This window comes from Callorhinchus milii, unplaced genomic scaffold (assembly GCF_018977255.1).
Source record: "Callorhinchus milii isolate IMCB2004 unplaced genomic scaffold, IMCB_Cmil_1.0 Scaffold1, whole genome shotgun sequence".
NCBI lineage: Eukaryota > Metazoa > Chordata > Chondrichthyes > Chimaeriformes > Callorhinchidae > Callorhinchus > Callorhinchus milii.
Genome location: NW_024704742.1, coordinates 22,587,604 through 22,607,393, shown reverse-complemented (window position 1 = coordinate 22,607,393; position 19,790 = coordinate 22,587,604). Strand labels below are relative to the sequence as shown.

At 42.6% G+C, this 19,790-nt stretch overlaps 1 protein-coding gene across 2 annotated transcripts; it reads right to left on the bottom strand.

Annotated features, from left to right (window-relative positions):
- Nucleotides 1–3,525: 3,525 nt before the first annotated feature.
- tmem184c (transmembrane protein 184C) lies at nt 3,526–17,533 on the bottom strand. Of its 2 annotated transcripts, XM_042338299.1 has the most exons (11): nt 17,078–17,532; nt 16,023–16,153; nt 15,170–15,206; nt 14,346–14,551; nt 12,913–12,987; nt 10,710–10,803; nt 9,981–10,093; nt 9,584–9,683; nt 7,698–7,869; nt 5,358–5,490; nt 3,575–3,604 (listed from the first exon to the last, which is right to left on the bottom strand). In XM_042338299.1, the coding sequence occupies exons 1-11, from the start codon at nt 17,192–17,194 to the stop codon at nt 3,595–3,597; spliced, it is 1,188 nt and encodes a 395-aa protein (XP_042194233.1). In that variant the 5' UTR covers nt 17,195–17,532; the 3' UTR covers nt 3,575–3,594. The 2 variants fall into 2 exon arrangements, with proteins under 2 accessions (XP_007897346.1, XP_042194233.1); XM_007899155.2 differs by having other exon boundaries at nt 3,526–5,490; nt 17,078–17,533.
- Nucleotides 17,534–19,790: the final 2,257 nt, after the last annotated feature.

Sequence of the window (19,790 nt, the reverse complement as noted above, 5' to 3'; positions counted from 1 at the left end):
AGGAGTTTCCTGTTAGATGGTTATGGCATTTTTGTTTCATTAATAAAATGTTCCAGATCATTGTTTCACCCAAAACATTAACATGTAATTACATTGTTATGGTAAACAGTTTTTGTATGCAGAACATTTTGTGGCCATTTGTTAAATATGTATTGATTCTAGTTGTAGTTACAATTGTCACTATGTGAAATAATTGGTGAATATAAGAAAATGCTAGTTCTTTGATCAGTTTTTTCACCCACTTGCAGTGTGGAACTTTTATTCATTTTATTTATACTTGTAAAAACTGCCAGAAGTAATTTTAATATGAATGGTAGGCTATAAATGTGATTGAAAATGTCAATAAATATCTTAATTTTCGAATGTTTCTGCAGTCATGTTTTCTGGTAGATGTACTTCTGAATCTGATCATTTTAATATTTATCTGGGGAATTTTAAAAATTGAAGTGACCTAAATGTAAATAGATCACAAAAGGTGGGTTCCCTTCCATTGGTTACAAGTCAATGTCAGACAAGGTATATATGTTTCTGCTCAGCGCAATGGTATTTGCAGATTACCACCACTCTTAGTCAAATGTTGATGTGAAATTTCTTGGAAATGAGAAAGATTAGTGAAAATGAGAGCAAGCGTTGGATAACACACTCCGAAGGGCTTCATTTAATGTGTAATGGAGAAATATTGTATACCACCCAGCTACCAGGAAATATATCCGATCTGTGCAAAATTAACTTATCAAAGGGTGGTGGAGTAACAACTGCAATCCACCTTTAATTGAAATTCATTTCACAATTGATGAGTTGATATTTGTACAATTGAGAGCAAATGGTAATTTGATATCCATTAATCCACCAATCAAATTATCCATGATATTAGTAAATGGTGACTCTTGCAGAAATAGTTACTGTTCTCTCATGGCTTTAGTACTGAATTTAGAGTGCAGCTGGATGCATGTGCTATTTATAGGTACATAATTCATCCACTAACATCAAGAAAGTATTCATCCTACTTTTACCAAACATTAAAACTCCCCCATTGAATGTGATTGAATGGATTCACATGATTGGTACAGGTTATGTACTAAAGTAACTACATTTAACTTTTGGGCTTGTTTTAAAATGCTATGTGCCACACAGATGCAACAATTCAGAGTTTAGTAATTGATAAAAAAATCTGAACTCCAAGATTAGGATCCAATTTACATAACAGCCTTTGCAGAGGATAATATCAGAGCACTGCACAGTGGTGGAGTTGGATGCTGAAAAAGAGAGGTGACAAATACAGTTATAGGATACATTTTTCAGGTGAGATTTAAAGGAGGCAGAGGAATTGAGGTAGAGTTCCAGAGATTAGAGATGTAGAGGCTGAAGGGACAGCCAACAATACTGGTGTGGGGACAGGTCAGAAAGATGGGGGTAGGGGTGCCAAAGGCATCAAGGGATTTGTATGATTGTTAAGATCCTGAAGCCAGTCCATTTGGAGACGGAGCCTGGTGAGAATGGGGGTGGTACGCATACAGTTTTGTATTAGTTAAACCTTGTGGATGGTGGTAGTGGGGAGACCAGGAAGGAGTTCATTTGAGAAATCAATGTGGGAGGTGACAAGCATGGATGAGGGCGTCATGGCATTTAGCATGAGATAGGGTGCAAACTAGTATTTCTATAAAAATGTTGTGATGGTGACATTACCGCTATGAGGGAAAGGCGCTATATAAATGCGTTGTTAAGTTTTATTTTTAACTACCATGAAAAAAAAGCAGACACTTCTAATTCTCAGCACACCTGTAAATACAGGAGCATCTGAAATAGTTCAGAGTATAGATTTACTGTCTGCCAAATATGAACTGCCTGCAATAATGACAAATTACATTTGCATAGCGCCTTTAACATTGGGATAATGTGACAGTATCACACATACTTAATAGAGCTGTATCATTTTAGAAAGGTTCATCCAAATACCAACATTGCTGCTGTTGTAGACAATTTATAGATCCACATCAATTCTCCAACTACTGTAATACAAACTGAAGGCACAAGTTAAGGAAACTCACAAATTTATAGTTTTAAAAAATATTGCCACATGATCTTTATTTTTGAAGTTTTGAAGATAAGCAGTTGGTAAAGGAAGCTTCAGTTAACTAAGTTAAACCGCAGACTTATATAGTTTTGTCATGAACAAAAGCCACACAATTTCCATCAATAGTCCCAACATACACTGTACATGCCACTGAACAAGTTTGATATTTATTGAATATCATAACAGAAAAGGCCACGGCAAAATGTATTCATTTTTGTCACTAGCCTGTTTAACCATGTATAACCACAGTACCATTTTACTAATTCATGTTTCCACAGTAGAATAAACCTTGGTTGTTACTACAGTTCCACAATGACAGATGCGTGGAATTTACTCAAGACTTAAATTTCCTACTAAATCTATTTACAACATTCTGCCATTAAAAGTGCAAAAGCCCCAATGTAGTCAGCTGAGTTTCTCCTTTGTGTTTTGTAACTGAAACTCATTGACAATTACACTAAAAACTGTTAATTAATGGCACCCGTGTCCAGAAAGAACTCCCGTTTTGTTCAAGAAATGAGTAAGCCCACACCCATTAGGAATACAAAGTACAATCACTTCATTTTTAATGTAGCAGCCCAAATATTTGGGCTTGAACAAGAAAGTAGGCAGCAGTAAACTCATGTATCAAATTCTACTGCTTTTTCGAGGACTAACACCTTTAGACCTTAACATGTCAGTAGACTGATACAGCTAGTCACTAAAATGGAATCAGATAGTTAGAGTGGCTGCTTTTTATCAGATTCTACAACAAAATCCAAGTGGTCTGCATCAAAAATATTTATTGAATGTTGGGAGTCAAACTGTGTCGCCACTTTCTAACTGAAGAATCCGTTTTAAAAATGTAGGTTTAAGTAGCCACTGATTTTTTTCACTGCATCCAATTTGCAAACTGGGCGCATTGATTCCCAGACTGCGCTATCAGTTAGATTTTAAAAAAAGCATTAGGACTATATGAAAGCAGGTATTGGTCAAGGACTTGAACATTTATATCCCAAATACAGTACTTATTAATGTTCACAGAATACATTCTGAATAATTTTAATGAAGAGTGAAAGTAAAGGCTTAAATTGTGCAGTACCAACACTGCATTTTAAAATCACAACTCAAGGTCTTTGGTAGTCCAGTGCACAGTACATTAGCTTAACACATCGCACCAAGGCTTATAGACACAGTCTCGTGCGAGCTACATTTCTAATCCCCATTATAATTGGAACCATTTAGAAATTTGGGATTGAAAGTGCGAAAATCAACCTCATCATCTCTTCAAAACTGAACAGAGAATAAAAAGACAAGGAACCAACATGTGCTTATTTTTAATTACTCACAATGCAGTGGTACTAATCACATTGGGAGAATGTTTCAAAGAGCTTCACAGGATTTACTGTAAAGTACAGTGACTGAGCACAGTAATGTACCACAAACAGCCATGAAGTAAATTACCACCTTTCTCTGGAAGACTGTTGGCCAGGACTCCAGAAGTAGCTCCTTTCTCTTTTTGAACAATGCCGGGGGATTTTTTATATCCACCTAAACAGACAGACAGGATCTTAATTTAACATCTCAACCAACATCCACAATGCAGCGCAGTCCCACTCAGTAATGCATTGGAGTGTCAACCTAGACCACAAGTTCAAAATTCCAACATGAGGCTTTAACCCACACCTTTCTGATTTAGAGGCAAGAATGCACCAACTGAGTTAGGCAAACACCCATGGTATTATTTGAAAAGACAAGTGAGTTTCTCCCAATCCTAGCTAACAATCTGCCAGATAAAATTGGTTATTAACTTCATGGCTTCCTCTAGGGCATTGTTGTGTGCAAAATTGGCTGCTGTGTTTGCCCACAAAACACACAATCAATAAATTGTACAGTAAACCATGTGAAACGTTTTGAGTCATTTGGACAATGTAAGAAGCTATATCAAATACAAGGATATTTCTTCATTATAAATTAAGGTCTGTTTTGTAATTGGCAACCATGCTCACACGGAATTGTTTTAAGACATTACAGTGAGCTTGCAAATTCAGTCAGTATTCACCACCTAGATTCTTAATTAGGAATTCAAACTTACAAACTATCACTACTGTCAGTCACTGAAAATATGCTCTAAAATAGATTGCAGCATTCCCACAGTTCAGCATCATGCACTTCTGGTTACTGGCAGGAGTTGCCATTTTTAAATCCAGAATATGTCACCCCAATATTTCTGGTGCAAAGTTTCTGGGTTTCATATATTTTAAACACCGGATCTTGAAGCAGCAGAAATCTTAAAAGATATAATGAATGATTATAGTTTAATCTGGAGATAAAAGTACCTTTTGATTCTAAGATTAATGCAGCTTTTACCATTGACAATGTGCAAGTTTAAGATCCCAAACAATCAATTTTTTCGGAATTCAATCATTAAATAAACTATTGAAAAAAAAATATTCAATCCTGAAATAAACATACCAAAATTCAATTTGTTATTATGAATTCCAGCACTTTGCTTCTCTTGGGTGTGTACAGTGGAATTTCACTGTATTCAAAGTGTACAGAGATTCAAATTGAATTCTTACAAAATAGATATGTTTCAACAGTGTGAGTCAAAGGCGGGTCAAAAGGAATTAATTGCTATTGAGAGTTAAAGTGACTTGTACTACTGGTTAAAAAATGAAGTTAACAATTAATCATGAGTTGCCATTGTATGGCAGGACTGACTGTAAAAATAGCCTGAGAATTCACAAATAAACTGGCATCAATGTTCAAACTACGGGAGTAATCTTAAAAACCTAGCGCATTGATCATACAAACCTCTGGACAGTAACTTAGCATTACTGCCATCAAGTCAATGAATGTACACTATTGTACACAATATTTTCGAGTAATCTTGTGTGATTATGTCATCTTTGTACTATGAATTCCACAACTTAGTTTCTCTTGGGTATTTTGGTCAATATTTACCTTAATTCAGTCAGTTTTTTTAAATTTAATATACTGTACAATATTAAGGTTTTTAAATATGGTTAAAAACTTTGAGTTGAGTTCAGACATAAAGCTCATTTTGTGCTTAGTATTTCCTATACCAACACAAGGTTGACCTCAAGCCAATGTCTTCATGTCAAAAGGTCAAGAAATTATATGATTATTTTGATCAGAGCTTTCCTGTGAATTGTTAGGCACAACATTTAGGGAATCTTCATATTCTTGCTCCCTGATAGAATTCTCAATAGTGTCATTCACTGAAGGTATCTGATCAGGTGCAAGAGATGCATGAGTATTCCCAAACCCTTGGTAGTACCCCATGGGAGATGCCGGGAGAGATGGGGTATCAGAGTTGAGGTCCTGGCTGGCTGAAGAAAGAAGGCTTGTGTGTTCATTGTGCTCCTCTTGTGTAACATTTGTTTTCCTTGGACGTCCCAACACTGTCCTACCTTTAAGAAAAAATTACGAATACAGTAAGATCACAGATTTCAGTTACAACTCAACAGGCAAATGTTTGAGATGCAACAAGATATACTTTTTCAGAATTTGATTACTAGATTTTAGAATATTTTTATATGTTCAGTTAAGAGGCAAGCTATGAACTAATGGTAACACTTAATTGAATTTACATTTAGCAACAGTTCTAATCAATCTCATAAGTGGAAATTTCAGCCGGACCCCATTATAGCAGATAATGGAATTGGAAAAGTCCTAGATGACAACAATAACTTGCATTTATATAGCGGCCTTCACGTGGGATAACGTCCTGGAGCGCTTGACAGTGATGGAATCTGACACCGATGCAACAACAAGAACAACTAAATTACATTTGTATAGCGCCTTTCACGTCAAGAGGACATTCTAAGGCGCTGCTCCAGGGGAGAGGGATGGGCGAGGTGACCATAAGCACGATCAAAATGGAAGGTCTTGAGGCGGAATTTGAAAGGGGGCAAGGCATAAGGGTTGAAGGAGAGAGTTCCAGAGTTTTCAAGTGTAGTGGCTGAAGGCACAGCCACCGATGGTGGAGTGGAGGGGACGAGGGACAAACAGGAGGCCGGAGCTGGCCAAGCGGAGGCAGCGGGTGGTGGGATAAGCAAATCTGATAGGTAGGGAGATGTGAGGGCATGAAGGGATTTGAACGAGTGAGAGGATCTTGAAATCGACCCGTTGAGTAATTGGGAGTTAGTGGAGCCTGGTAAGGACTGGTGTGATGGGGGTAGTTTTGTGTGGGTGAGTATCCAGGCGGTGGAGTTTTGAATGAGTTGAATTTTGTGTATTGTGGAGCTGGGGAGACCAGCGAGCAGGGCATTGGAACAGTCCAGCCGGAAGTGACAAAGGCGTGACGAGGGTTTCCGCTTCTTTGTTTGTGAGGTACGGATGGAGGCAGGCAACGTGATGGGAAGTGGAAAAAAGGGTCCTGGTCAGGGATCAGATGTGGGGTAGAAAGGAAAGCTGGGGATCGAACCTGACGTCTAAATTGCACAGGGTTCGGTTAGTCAGCAGGAGCGATGACGTTGAGGGGAGCCAAATAGTACGGCTTCCGTCTTGCCAACATTCACCTGCAGGAAATTTGCACTCATCCAGGCCTTGATGTCTGTCAAGACAAACTGACAGAAAATCAACAGACATTTGGGTGTTATCCGAATACATGTGAAAGTTGACCCCATGTCTGCGGATGACATCGCCAAGAGGGAGCATGTAAAGGATGAAAAGAAGGGCGACAAGGATGGAGTCCTGGGGTACCCCACAGGGGCAGGAGGAAATACCATTTGCCAAGATTCATTTTTGGGGGGTGGTTAAATAGGACTCGAACCAGGTGAGTGCGGTCCCACTAAGGTGGATGAGGGACGAGAGGCTTTGGAGGAGGATAGCATGATCGATTATGTCGAACGAGGCGGAGAGGTCCAGGACAAGGAGGCAGACGAGCCCTGGTCACAGAGAGGATGTCATTTGGTACTTTGACGAGCACTGGCTCTGTGTTGTGGGCAGCGCGAAAACCAGACTGGAGATCCTCAAGTAGGGAGTGGAGGGAGAGGTGTGAGCGAAGTTGATTGGCAACATCGTGTTCCAAAACTTTGGCCAGGAAGGGGAGGTTTGAGATGGGTCTTAAGTTTGTGAAGTTGGAGGAATCGAAGGTTATTTTTTTATGAAGAGGAGTGATGACAGTGGTTTTGAGGAGTGGGACAGAGCCTGAGGAGAGGTACTGGTTGAATGTGTCAGCCAGCAGTAGGCAGAGGAGGGGAAAGTTGAGTGACCATAAGCTAGGTGTGGAGGGGTTCGAGGCAGCAGGTGGTGGGCTTCATACAAATGATGATGGGAAAGAGAGGAGGGAGAGATGGGGGCCAAAGGAGTGTTGGGTAGGGGCAGTGGTAGGAGGAGAGGGTGATGGGGGGAGGAGGCAGCCAAGCGAATGTTATCTATCTTAGAGATAAACAAGTCCAGGACCTCTTTGGACTTGGCAACTGGTGAGGATCGAGGGTGTTTGAGAGGGACGTGGCGAGATGCTGGGTAGTGGAGAACAGGATTCCAGAGTTGGCATTCTTGCACCACAAGCATCAACCCAAGGTTTTCCACCTTAAATTATAATAGTGTTTACAAAAAGGTTGCGAATGAAAGTGAGTGAATTATTGGAACAAAACTTGAGTGACTTCCTTACCAACATTCCGAACCTGTTCCGATATATCTGCTCTAATGTCAGAGATATCCCACATAGCAAGGAAAGAATCCAAGCACGAGCCTTCCTCAGCCTCCTGCACGTATGGTTTGTAGGAAAAACTGTAGTGATGGCCAATCGCAGCAAAGAACATTTCAACACAAATCACAAAATCCTGGGGAAACAATGTTTGAAATTAAACCGCTTTGTTTTGGGTTTTCCATTGCTTAACTACATTCATCTCAAAACATGTTAATTACATTTTTCCTTCACTAGTGATTATAGAATCTCAAATTAATATGATCCAATATTTTTCTACTTTAATAGTTTGACACAGATTTATTTATACTGACAGAACTACACACCAAATTATTCCAGAAAAAAAGGAATCCTGACAAACAATTTGAATCATGTACACTAAATGGATTTTCATTTTGAGAGGCACAAGCTTTGAGATTCTATTATCACTAGCAAAAGAAAAAAAAGTAAATGGAAAATCACCAGTGAAGGTTTCCATACAAAGAATAATTTTACATTTATTTGCAGTGTTGAGAAGTCAGAATTAATGCAAGCTGCAGAGTCTAACAGCAAAATCTATTATAATAAATATTCGGCAGCACATCCTTAAGAGAGTCACTTATTCAGGGCTTCTCCTACACACCCATTTTGAAAGTGTTATTGCAAAGACAAAACAATTATGAAGCAAGGTCAGAGTTTTCAGTAGTAAGCCATCATTACTTTCTAAGAGATGCAAAGAATTTGTTCAAATTGAATAAGATTTTTTTATGCATCAACTATCTTACAGAGAATATTTGATTGTCATGTAATTTTAGTTGAACACGCAGTCAATTTGCACCCAGCAATATGACACACACAGCAAAATGAGTGACCAATTTTATCTGGCCAAATGTTAGCGTGGAAACTGGGAGAAACTCCCTTCTCTTTTCAGGAAGAGGATGAAAGAAGGAAGATATGGGATACAAGTCCAGATAATAGTCCTGTGCATAAACCAATATTAAATTGTGTATCAGCATAAACAAAATCAGAAAGTCCAGATGAGTAATGCTGAAGGTGAGCGGTATCAATGCTAGGATAATGAGCGGTTTTCCATTTTGGCCTTTATATTTACAAAACAATGCAGTCCCTGGTCAGGCACATCAAAACCAGACAGTGTGAAGCTCTCTCTTATTTCTGTTTCTACAATGTGCCTTAATCTCCAACCACAGAAGAACACTCCTACTGCAACAGGGTTAAACGTTTCCATTTCCCACACAAATTGTTTCCCATACATTAAGAGAAATCACAAAAGAACTCTTGGCGAATCACACACTCTGGTTGAGTGCCCAAGACAGTCAATTTTACTCATCTCTGCTGTTACCATTGATAGAATAACGAAAGTCACGGAAACATCGACTTGCACAAAGTGAACTGTACAGTGTCCAGCCTCCCACTTTTAAACCAATCCAAATCCTAAAGACTTACATAAATAATGCAGCCTGAAGCCTAACAGGGCTGGCATCAATGCCTCTACACTACAGGAACTCAACAACATTACTAGGTAATCAGCGACAGTTCAGTATTGCTATACCCTATAGTAAACATGAATTGTAGCTGATTTCCTACTGTAGAGGCATTGATGCCAGCTGGAGCACACTAACAAACATCAGACAGTTCAGACCAGATTAGGGGTTGAATTTGGGACTTCCCAAATCTATATCCAAGCCATGAAAAGAGTTTGGAGAACTATTCACTGTTTGACTATTGCATAAATTGGTACAAGGGTATTTTTAAGGCACAAATGTGAAAATGGGCAAGTTTGTGAGGACCCTGCAATTAACCCTTTTTAAACTGAAGCAACATGTGTGAAGCATTTAGATTCCAAGATGTACCTGTAATCCAGTGGCCACAGCTTCTACACTTTCCCAATCCCAAGTACGTTTTTCAGATATTACACCAACCTTCACAAGCAGTGCAATCAAAGCAGCTTGCCTAAAATGGGAGACAAAAATAGTTTTTACACAAGTATGAAAGACAATAACGACTCTTTAATTATGAATACTCCAAGGCACTACCGTACATGACGGTTGCTATATGAGTGCTATACAAGTACAGACAAACAAAAGGAAGATTAATCTGAGTTACACTAAAGAATTCTTGTTCTTTCTAAAATTCAAATTGTAAGACAGTTCTTAATACTTCTCCTCCACCCCAATTTCACTTAGCCCTTAAAGCAAAAACGAAAGTCAAAACAATTGATAAGTTTAGAAAAAAAAATTGTTCAGTTACCAGAAGGACACGAAGACAACCAGTTTCACACAGAGGAACTTGCCAACAGGTCGGATGGGGTTCAGTTCTTCACGTAGTACTTTATAAAGCAGCACAAGACAATACATAGCAAACTGTGAAACAAACAAACAAGTTCAAACCTTCAACAAAAGACTTTTATGCATTCATAGTACAATTGAGAATGTACTGTACAGCAAATCCAAATTCAAATAGACAACACTTTTTTGCTGCTGATTTTGTCCCCTCCTAAAGGTGCTGCTTTACTTTTAGATATCCTGAGGTGGCAGAACAAGATGGCAGAAGCAGGTTCAGGGATGCTAAGGACAATTTCAGAACAGACACCAGGAAGTGTTTACGCAGAGAGTAATTCCATGTTGAAAGGGCATCTCAAAGTGCTTCAAAGGATTTACTGAAAATGCTGTGATGATGTATTTTGATGGCGAACAAGCAGTCAATTTTCACACAGCAATGTGACACACACAGCAAGTGAGTGACCAATTTTATCTGGCCAAATGTTGGCGTGGACACTGGGAGAAACTCCCTTCTCTTTTCAGGGATAGGGTGAAAAAGAAAGATATGGAATACAAGTCCAGATAATAGTCCTGTGCATAAATCAATATTAAATTGTGAATCAGCATAAACAAAATCAGAAAGTCCAGATGAGTAAACTTTAAAATAATTTTGCAACAGACAAGGACATAACACAAAGAAAAATACTGTACAACTTACTAGTTGTGAAAGATTATTAATGATAACCAAGTACGTCCAAGCATTTTTGAAGCTGAAGTTCCCTTCATCGTAAACTCCGACGAGCTCGCAGATTCTTTGGAAGGAGAAAAAAATGTTAGGCTAGAAATACCTTACACAATTTCCCAACCTATCCAGATGCTAATGGTGGAATTCTAAAAGTAGAGGTAGAAAAAGAAAAGCTCACAGTTGTAGCATTCACGCTTGCCTGGAAATTAACATAACATGTAGGAGCAGGAGTAGGCCATTCGGCCCTTCGAGCCTACCCCGCCATTCAATCATGGCTGATCTTCTAACTTAACTCCAGCTAATTAGTATTGGAACTGTCTGGTTTGCATCACTTCTCAAAACTGTTCCAGCTACAGACAACAGAATGCCTATTCAGCGGTTCACTGGGACAAGAATGCACTGCAGCCTAATAAATCAACTACTGTATTGCCGGAACTCATTTAAGAAAGTCCCAATTCAATTCCGACCTCAAACACCAAACACAGTAGATTCACTTCCCTTCTCTCAGAGTGTTAATGGCTTAACGCTGGATTGCCAGATAAAAAATCATGGTTGCACAGCAATGCATTTTAGATAAAAGGAACAGCTACAAGACGACTTTCAATCAGAGCACATCTTTTGGTTCATCATAGATTCCCTCCCCGAAGAAGCTTGTGGCAAACCGTCCTGTTCTTCAGGTTTAACAAGGCAGCGCAGTGAAAATCTAACATAGCCAACTAGGGATAATACCAAAAAAGGAAAATCTGTAATTTTACTATATATCAGAAAATAATCGTTATATTTGATATAGCACCTTGTTAGGTCATCTCTGGTGTGACTGACAGCTTCGAGAGTGAGAACAAGCAACATCCCCTGATGAAGTATATGCCAGCAGTCCTGGCCCCAGGCTGCCCTAATATTAGCTAGAGTGAGAAGTGTCTGCTTCCCTATTGATTGTCTTGCCGTCAATTATCGTTCTCCCCCAGCTGTGTCCTGCCCAATCGTTGAATTTTTTTCACTGCCTACAGTTCAGAGGAAGAGAGTTGGGCAACGACACAGCATACGCTTCCCTGAGAATGGTTTTCAATTCACTTTATTAAGATCAGACACAAAGAAGCTTTTTTTAAACCAGTATGACAAATCTGTAGCTCCACATACAAGGCATACTGCTGCACAAAGAAAATGTGGGACTTTCATTGCACCTATGGTTATCTTCTATGCAACATGCTATCAAGTGTTCGTGTACAACACACAACTAATTGGCCATTTGAGTTTGGACTACAAACTGACATTTCCTACTGCCAAGTTTTGTTGTTAAGTCTGCTACGATTTCAAAGTGTTTCTGTTCACACCACGATCCCCAGACAGGAAGAGGAACATATGGTTTGATATCACACGATAAGAAGGAAGTTGTAGCTCATTAGCAAATTACTTTTTTAAAATGAAAATGGAGCACAAAGTCAGTTAATTTTGGCTATCAAAATATAAACCCACAAAAGGCAAGGTTGAGTAAATATGGTCTGACCATTTTCTATAATAATCCTTACCTTGATATGGCATTTGAGGACATCTCAAAGCACTTTGCAGGATTTTACTGTAAAGCGTAGGAACTGGATACTTTGATAGTGAACTTTGCTGAGGTTGAATTGATCACATGTGAGGATGGATGAATATTTAAAAGTTTTTGCCCAATTACATTTGAATTAGAGATGTACATAAGTGAATCATTCAAAAGAAACTGCCTAAGGCCAAACAGAAAAACTACCACAGATATCATCCCAGTTCTAAAAGTACAGTATAATTAAGGCTTCTGTTTTTTAGGGTTTCAAATTTTCATGGGGGGGGGGTTACTTTTAGCAATTTTCAAGTTCAAAAAAAATCAGATTTTCGGGCTTTCACTTAATTGTAATGAGAAGATTCAGGGACCTGTGCACACATGCACAGTGCCTCCCTCCTCTCACAAACGTGTCATGAGACACATCTGTGCACACAGAGAAGAGAGGGAGAGGCAGAGAGTGAGAGTAACACAAATGCAGTTGGTGTCAGGGTAGGTGTTTTTCTGGTGTTTATTGGATGCACACTAATTTCATTTTTTTGTATCCGGGGTGTTTTAACAACTTTTATTGGTTACAAACGAAAATCAGAAAACGTACATTTAATTGCAGTATAAGACTCATTATTATGAGACAGTACTTACAGTGCAATTATGGTTGTAAACGGCCTGACCACCGTATACTGTAGAACTCCAAGCTTACATCTGAACAGCAACACTCTACCGAAGAAAACATAGGGAAACAGGAAGTAATCAGAAATAGCATTTCTTTATTGTAACACGCACGATTTTGGAACAGTATAAGCAATGGTAATCACAACACTTGATGATGTACTAACCTTTTGTTTGGGTAATACAGAATTGGGAAATAAAGTAGAATACAACCAGATTATACCCATTTGCAAGCCAATTGCATTTCACCATTGCATCAAAACTTTGGGTGATTGTGAAGCCATCAATTCGATACTGCTCAAAACATAGACAAACTGGAAAAATATAAACTTCTTAAAAGAGCACATTGGAACCTGAATGTTCTGTGCTATGGTGTATAGGATTGTGACTATTTACGGGGTCTGCTACACTTGGTCAGATTTGCAACACTCTCATATTGGATTTCCAAACAGCGTTGATCTACTGAGGAGGAGGCAAGCAGCACAGGGCAGCTATTCCTCCACAAAGGAGTAAGGAATCTGCCCAATTCACTTTAACTTCTGGCATCAGCCAGCAGCTGGTTTCAGAGCAGCATTTTTTTAATGCCTTGGAGCAATATGCTGTGTTGTCTACGATGAAGAGGGGGTTTAGGTGGAGGAGTAGCAGAAAGGAGAATCCCCAGAACAGAAACAAAATAGCTGAAAAGGTCTCACTCCTAAAATGATTGGATGGAAGTTATTTGAGGGAAGGGTGAAACTGTTTCATTTTCAGAAGAAAAAAAAAGGTGGGAAATGAAAAGGAGAAAAAGGAATTTGTTTAAAAAGCGGCCAAACCAGGGGGGAATTTCTCAATCTACATAATGTATAACCAAACTTACAGGCGAGAGATTTTTTTTGGTAGTAGAATTATTCTAGTCAGAAAACTAGAAGGGCTTGTATAAATTCTTTATTTTGAACAGATTCGAAACCTAGGGCTGAACACATCACAATTGCAGATTAAGACAAATATAAACATACAGCAAACTCCTGATAACTCGACCCTGGCTTAACTTGTCACTACCACTCAAGTCATCATACTGTCAATATCGTGTCCACATTTACGTATTTATACATGTGCCTAACTCGCCACTCCGGATAACTCATCTTTGAGCCCTTTTCCCTTGGAGTGACGAGTTACCAGCAATTTACTGCATCTCAAACATGACAGGAAATTGAAACAGGGAGAGGGGCAAAGAGATAAATATGAGACAGAGACAGGTTTCAAGCACCCATTTAGATCCAGTTGAACTGCTGCTAAATTTATAAATATTGTTAGTTCCATCTCCAAAGTAACTTCTAACTTTGGTCAACTTATACTTTTGTTTAAAAAAAGGAAAAGCCATGAATTACGTTAAAGAAAATGCATAAAATTGAAGCATTTCTACTTACTCGCCCATATGCCAAGACGGACAGCAGCAGAGAGGGGGTAGATGTTTCTGCTGATCTTTAGCTTCCAGCATTATTACCAAATTCGGATATTGATAAGTTAAATAGTTGAGCAGGAAAACCATGAAGTTATAGATGACATAGGCTTCGTAGCATTCTCTGCACGTGTCAACATATATTGCAATATGAGGATATTTCAAGGCTATCCACTGATCAGAAGAAAGAAAATATTGTCGGTTGAAAGTAAACACTGCAGTATAGCACACAACCTTCAACGATCAAATTATCGAATTCTAAGTACGTTAGGACTGCAGTTTACAAATTCGAGCCCAAGACAACCAACCTAATGATGTCCCCATAGCTTCGACATTAGATGCAGAATTCCAGAATGTCTATCTTTTCAGATCATCCATTTCCAATGAAGGCATTAATTTAAGTCCCATTTGTCTTGTGATTTGGGCAGATGTGAAAGTCCCTCTGTTTAAGCTATTTTGGTTTTTAACTATTCTAATCGTTAAAATAGTTATCTATCAATAATAAATTCCTGTACAAATATCAATGACTGTAGATTCCGCAGTAGTGGTCTAATTCAATTTGACCAAAGATGTAATTATCACAATATATTCAACATTGTTTTACATGCCAGGGTGTAACAATTGGAAATGTTTAAATAACAGAACAGTTGTACAGTCATCAAGGATTGTACAAAAACAACATTCTTTATAATACAGTTCTTGCTTTGTCAGTAGGCTTCTTAATGGTAAAGGAACAATGCATTTTGGTGAAATACCCAAACACCAACAAACAAGAATATAAAAAGAACTTACACTGTCCAAAGTGTAAATAGGCACCATCCATAGAATCCTGTAGATCAAAACAATTAGTATGACAATTACTATTTTCAAACCTTCTATATTTACTGAATTCAACAACATGATTACATTTGTATAGCGCCTTTCATGTTGGGAGGACGTCCCAAGGCGCTGGACAGTGTACAGCATTTCAGACCCGAGCTGGGGTCAGGGGGTGAGAAGGGAGGGAAAGGGGGGAGTGACCGAATGGCATGGTCGAAGAGGAGGGTTTTGAGGCGGGACTTGAAGGAGGCTAAGGAGGGGGTGAGGCGGAGTGACTGGGGGAAGGAATTCCAGAGGTTGGGGACAGAGTGGCTGAAGGCTCTCCCGCCACTGGTGGGGCAGGGGACGTGGAGCAGGCCAGAGCCGGCTGAGCGGAGAGAGCGGGCGGGTTGGTAGGGGTTTAGGAGGTCGCAGAGGTAAGGTGGGGCGAAGCCATTGAGGGCTATGTAGGTGAGGACCAGGATCTTGAACTGGATCCTCTGAAGGATAGGGAGCCAATGGAGTCGGGCGAGAATGGGGGAGATGGGGTCATGGAGTTTGATGCGGGAGAGGACACGGGCTGCAGAGTTCTGGATTATCTGCAGCCTGTGGAGGGAGGAGTTGGGAAGGCTGACAAGCAGGGAGTTTGCATAGTCGAGCCTGGAGGTGATGAAGGCATGAACACGAGTTTCAGTGGCCTGAGGGGTGAGGTAGTGGCGGAGTCGGGCGATGTTACGGAGGTGAGGGAAGGCAGAGCAGGTCATGGCTTGGATGTGGGGGAAAAAAGACAGTTGAGGGTCAAATTCACAAGATTTATAACAGACAAAACCAAAAACACAGTGGGTACCTTATTATGGGTTTCTGTAATTCTGGTTGAGTGTAATGCACTAGATGCTGCAAGATGCCCCAAAGGGATATTGGAATTGTCATAAATACAAAGATCCCAGCAATGAACCAGGCTTTATTGTGAGTTCCCACCTTTATTTTAATAAAAAAGAAAAACATTACTCCAAACGCCATGGCTTGGAAAACATACTAAAATGTAAAATGGTTACATAAAAAATTGCAATTATGAATTCAGTGATTGGGGGCAAAAACGCTCATGTTAACTACACAAAACAATTTAGTTTCCGAATTCACATAAATGACAACATAGATTAGTATATTTAGTTTAAGATGTAGTAAGATACCCTGAAGTGATTACAAGACATTTCATCTGTCATCAAGGGTTGGAAAGGCACAACACTAGACCTCAAGATGAAGGCACAACGTTAAACCTCATTATTATTTATGGTTTATTTCTCCCTTCTGGTATCTATTCAAACTTTAGGACCAATCAAGTATCTTCTGATTCTACATATTTCCTTCCACATTCTAGTCGCGCTTTCAGCTACTACGGCCCCAATTTTGGAACACGCTTTCTCTATCCCTCCGCCTTACCCCTTCCGTCCCCATTTTCAGGTCGTGCCTGAAGACCTTCCAATTTGACGGTGCCTACTGTCAACCCCCCTCCCCCAACTCAGCGTTGCTCTCCGCCACTGTCAAGTGCTTGCTTTGGGATGCTGCCCTGCATGAGGGGCACTATATAAATACAAATTGTTGTTGTCGTAGGGCCCAGTCTTTTTATACACAGGTGTCATTGATATTCCTGCCACGAACGTGTGATTATATGGACAATGAACGATTAACAATTGATATTGTCAAAGCTGCTTGGAAGCAAGTCACTACATTGCAGAAAAACTAACATTTCTTTGGTAAAACTTCTGATCATGTTCCAGTATATTCTTTACAGTGAGTTAGAAGTGTAACGGATCAACTCAAACAATTTTTTTTTTTACTGTTACATCAGACAGCCTTATTACACTCACTTTTGTTTTGTGAAAAAAAAAGGAAACGTTTTACCTGGAATTTCTGCAGCTCCCAGACACAAAGAGGAACGGCAACCACAACACCCACAATGTACAGGACCACCACCAGAGGACGGATCCACCGCCTCCAGTTCCCACATGTGCACGGCATGGTTTAACTGTACTTCTGCAAGAACTTCCCCAAAACCTTTAACACTTTCAATCAGCACCTGCACCAACCCACATAATTCACAAGCAAACACTAACTGCACTGTCAGCCCCACTGACTGCCACTCTCCTGTGGCAAACACTTTTCGGTTTACCCGCAGGCACTTTGTGGCATCACTTGCAAAAGGCACCACCCACCCTCCCCTCCCCTCCCCAGCCACCTTCACTGCAACGTGGGCACCCTGTGACCCTGCACCACCCCGACCCCAGGCACCAGGTGCAATGGGGGCACCTTCATTCACCACCAACCGGCTCTGTCTCCCTCCCTCCCTCCCTCTGCTAACCTCCCTCCCTCTCTCTCTGCTCCCTCCCTCTGCTAACCTCCCTCCCTCCCTCTCTGCTCCCTCCCTCTGCTAACCTCCCTCCCTCCCTCCCTCTCTGCTCCTCCCTCTGCTAACCTCCCTCCTTCTCTCTCTGCTCCCTCCCTCCCTCTCTGCTCCCTCCCTCTGCTAACCTCCCTCCCTCCCTCCCTCTCTGCTCCCTCCCTCTCTCTCTGCTCCCTCCCTCTCTCTGCTAACCTCCCTCCCTCTGCTCCCTCCCTCTCTCTCTCTCTGCTCCCTCCCTCTGCTAACCTCCCTCCCTCCCTCTCTCTGCTAACCTCCCTCCCTCCCTCCCTCTGCTCCCTCCCTCTCTCTCTGCTCCCTCCCTCTGCTAACCTCCCTCCCTCCCTCCCTCTCTGCTCCCTCCCTCTCTCTCTGCTCCCTCCCTCTCTCTGCTCACCTCCCTCCCTCCTCCCTCTGCTCCCTCCCTCTCTCTCTCTCTGCTCCCTCCCTCTGCTAGCCTCCCTCCCTCTCTCTGCTAACCTCCCTCCCTCTGCTCCCTCCCTCTCTCTCTCTGCTCCCTCCCTCTGCTAACCTCCCTCCCTCCCTCTCTCTGCTAACCTCCCTCCCTCCCTCCCTCTGCTAACCTCCCTCCCTCCCTCTGCTCCCTCCCTCTCTCTCTCTCTGCTCCCTCCCTCTGCTAACCTCCCTCCCTCCCTCCCTCTGCTAACCTCCCTCCCTCCCTCTCTCTGCTAACCTCCCTCCCTCCCTCTCTGCTCCTCCCTCCCTCTCTGCTCCTCCCTCCCTCCCTCCCTCCCTCTCTGCTCCTCCCTCCCTCCCTCCCTCCGGGCCGCACTCGGGAGCTCTCGGGTGTCTCTGCTCGGACCGCGGCCTTCGGGATCTGGAGACGACGACGACGACAACAACAACAACAACGCCGCCGCCGCCGCGTGACCAGAGCCTTCAAACAAACCAGACAAAGGGCCCGAGGACCGGCCCCGCGGACGACGCCGACTCCGCGGCTTCGGGCGGGGCCTAGTCCGGCTGGGAGGACCCCGGGGCGAGCGGCTCTCCCGCGCTATAGCCGCCGCTCGGTCCTGGCCCTGTCCGGTCGGTCCTGTCCTGTTCGCAGTGCGGGACACCAAACCCGACCCCCTCTCCCCGACTCGCTCTGCGCCGCTGAAAACTCCCCCGCCCCCGCCCCGCGCTCCCATTGGCTGCCGGCGAGGCCCCCCCCCCCAAGGCCCGCGCGCCGCGCTGTGTGTGGTCCATCTCGCTGTCAATCAGCCCGCAGACCCCGCCCCCCCCGCTCCCTGACCCCGCCCCCCGGCAGCCGAGGTGACGCTGGCCCGCGCTGCGCGCCCACCTGTAAACAGTGCGAGCGCTGATCACGTGAACAACAACAACAAGAACAAGATTCCATTTATAGAGCGCCTTTCACGTCGGGAGGACGTCCCGAGGCGCTGTACAGTTGGGTCAGGACCCGAGCATTGGGGGGGAAATGGTCAGGGTGAGGGGAGGGAAGGGAGGGAGCGAGGAGGGGAAATGGTCAGGGTGAGGGAGGGAAGGGAGGGAGCGAGGAGGGGGGAAATGGTCAGGGTGAGGGAGGAAGGGAGGGAGCGAGGAGGGGGGACATGGTCAGGGTGAGGGAGGGAAGGGAGGGAGCGAGGAGGGGGTAGAGAGTCGAGAGGGGAGCTGAAGGCACGGTCAAAGAGAAAGGTCTTGAGACCGGCCTTGAAGGAGGAAAGGGAGGAGGCGGCGAAGGCACTGGGGGATGGAGTTCCAGAGCCTCGGGGCTGAGAGGCTGAAAGCCCGACCACCGATGGTAGGGCGGTTGGGGCGGGGGATGTGGAGCAGACCGGAGCCAGAGGAACGGAGGGTACGGGCGGGTAGGTAGGGGGATAGTAGGTCAGAGAGGTAGGAGGGAATGGCCTTGTAGGTGAGGATGAGGATCTTGAATTCGATCCTCTGGGGGATGGGGAGCCAGTGGAGGCGAGCGAGGGTGGGAGTGATGTGGTCCCGAAGCCTGGTGCGGGACAGTACACGAGCTGCAGAGTTCTGAATGACCTGCAGCTTGTGGAGGGACCTGAGCACCATCCCCACTGCTGGGCATAATACACACTGTGTTGTGCATAATACACTGTACTGGGCATAATAATAATAATAATAATAATCCTTGCATTTGATATAGCGCTTTTCACGTCGGGAGGACGTCCCAAAGCGCTTCACAGAACACACTGTAAAGTGAATTGACTGTACATTTGTGGGCGAACGCGGCAG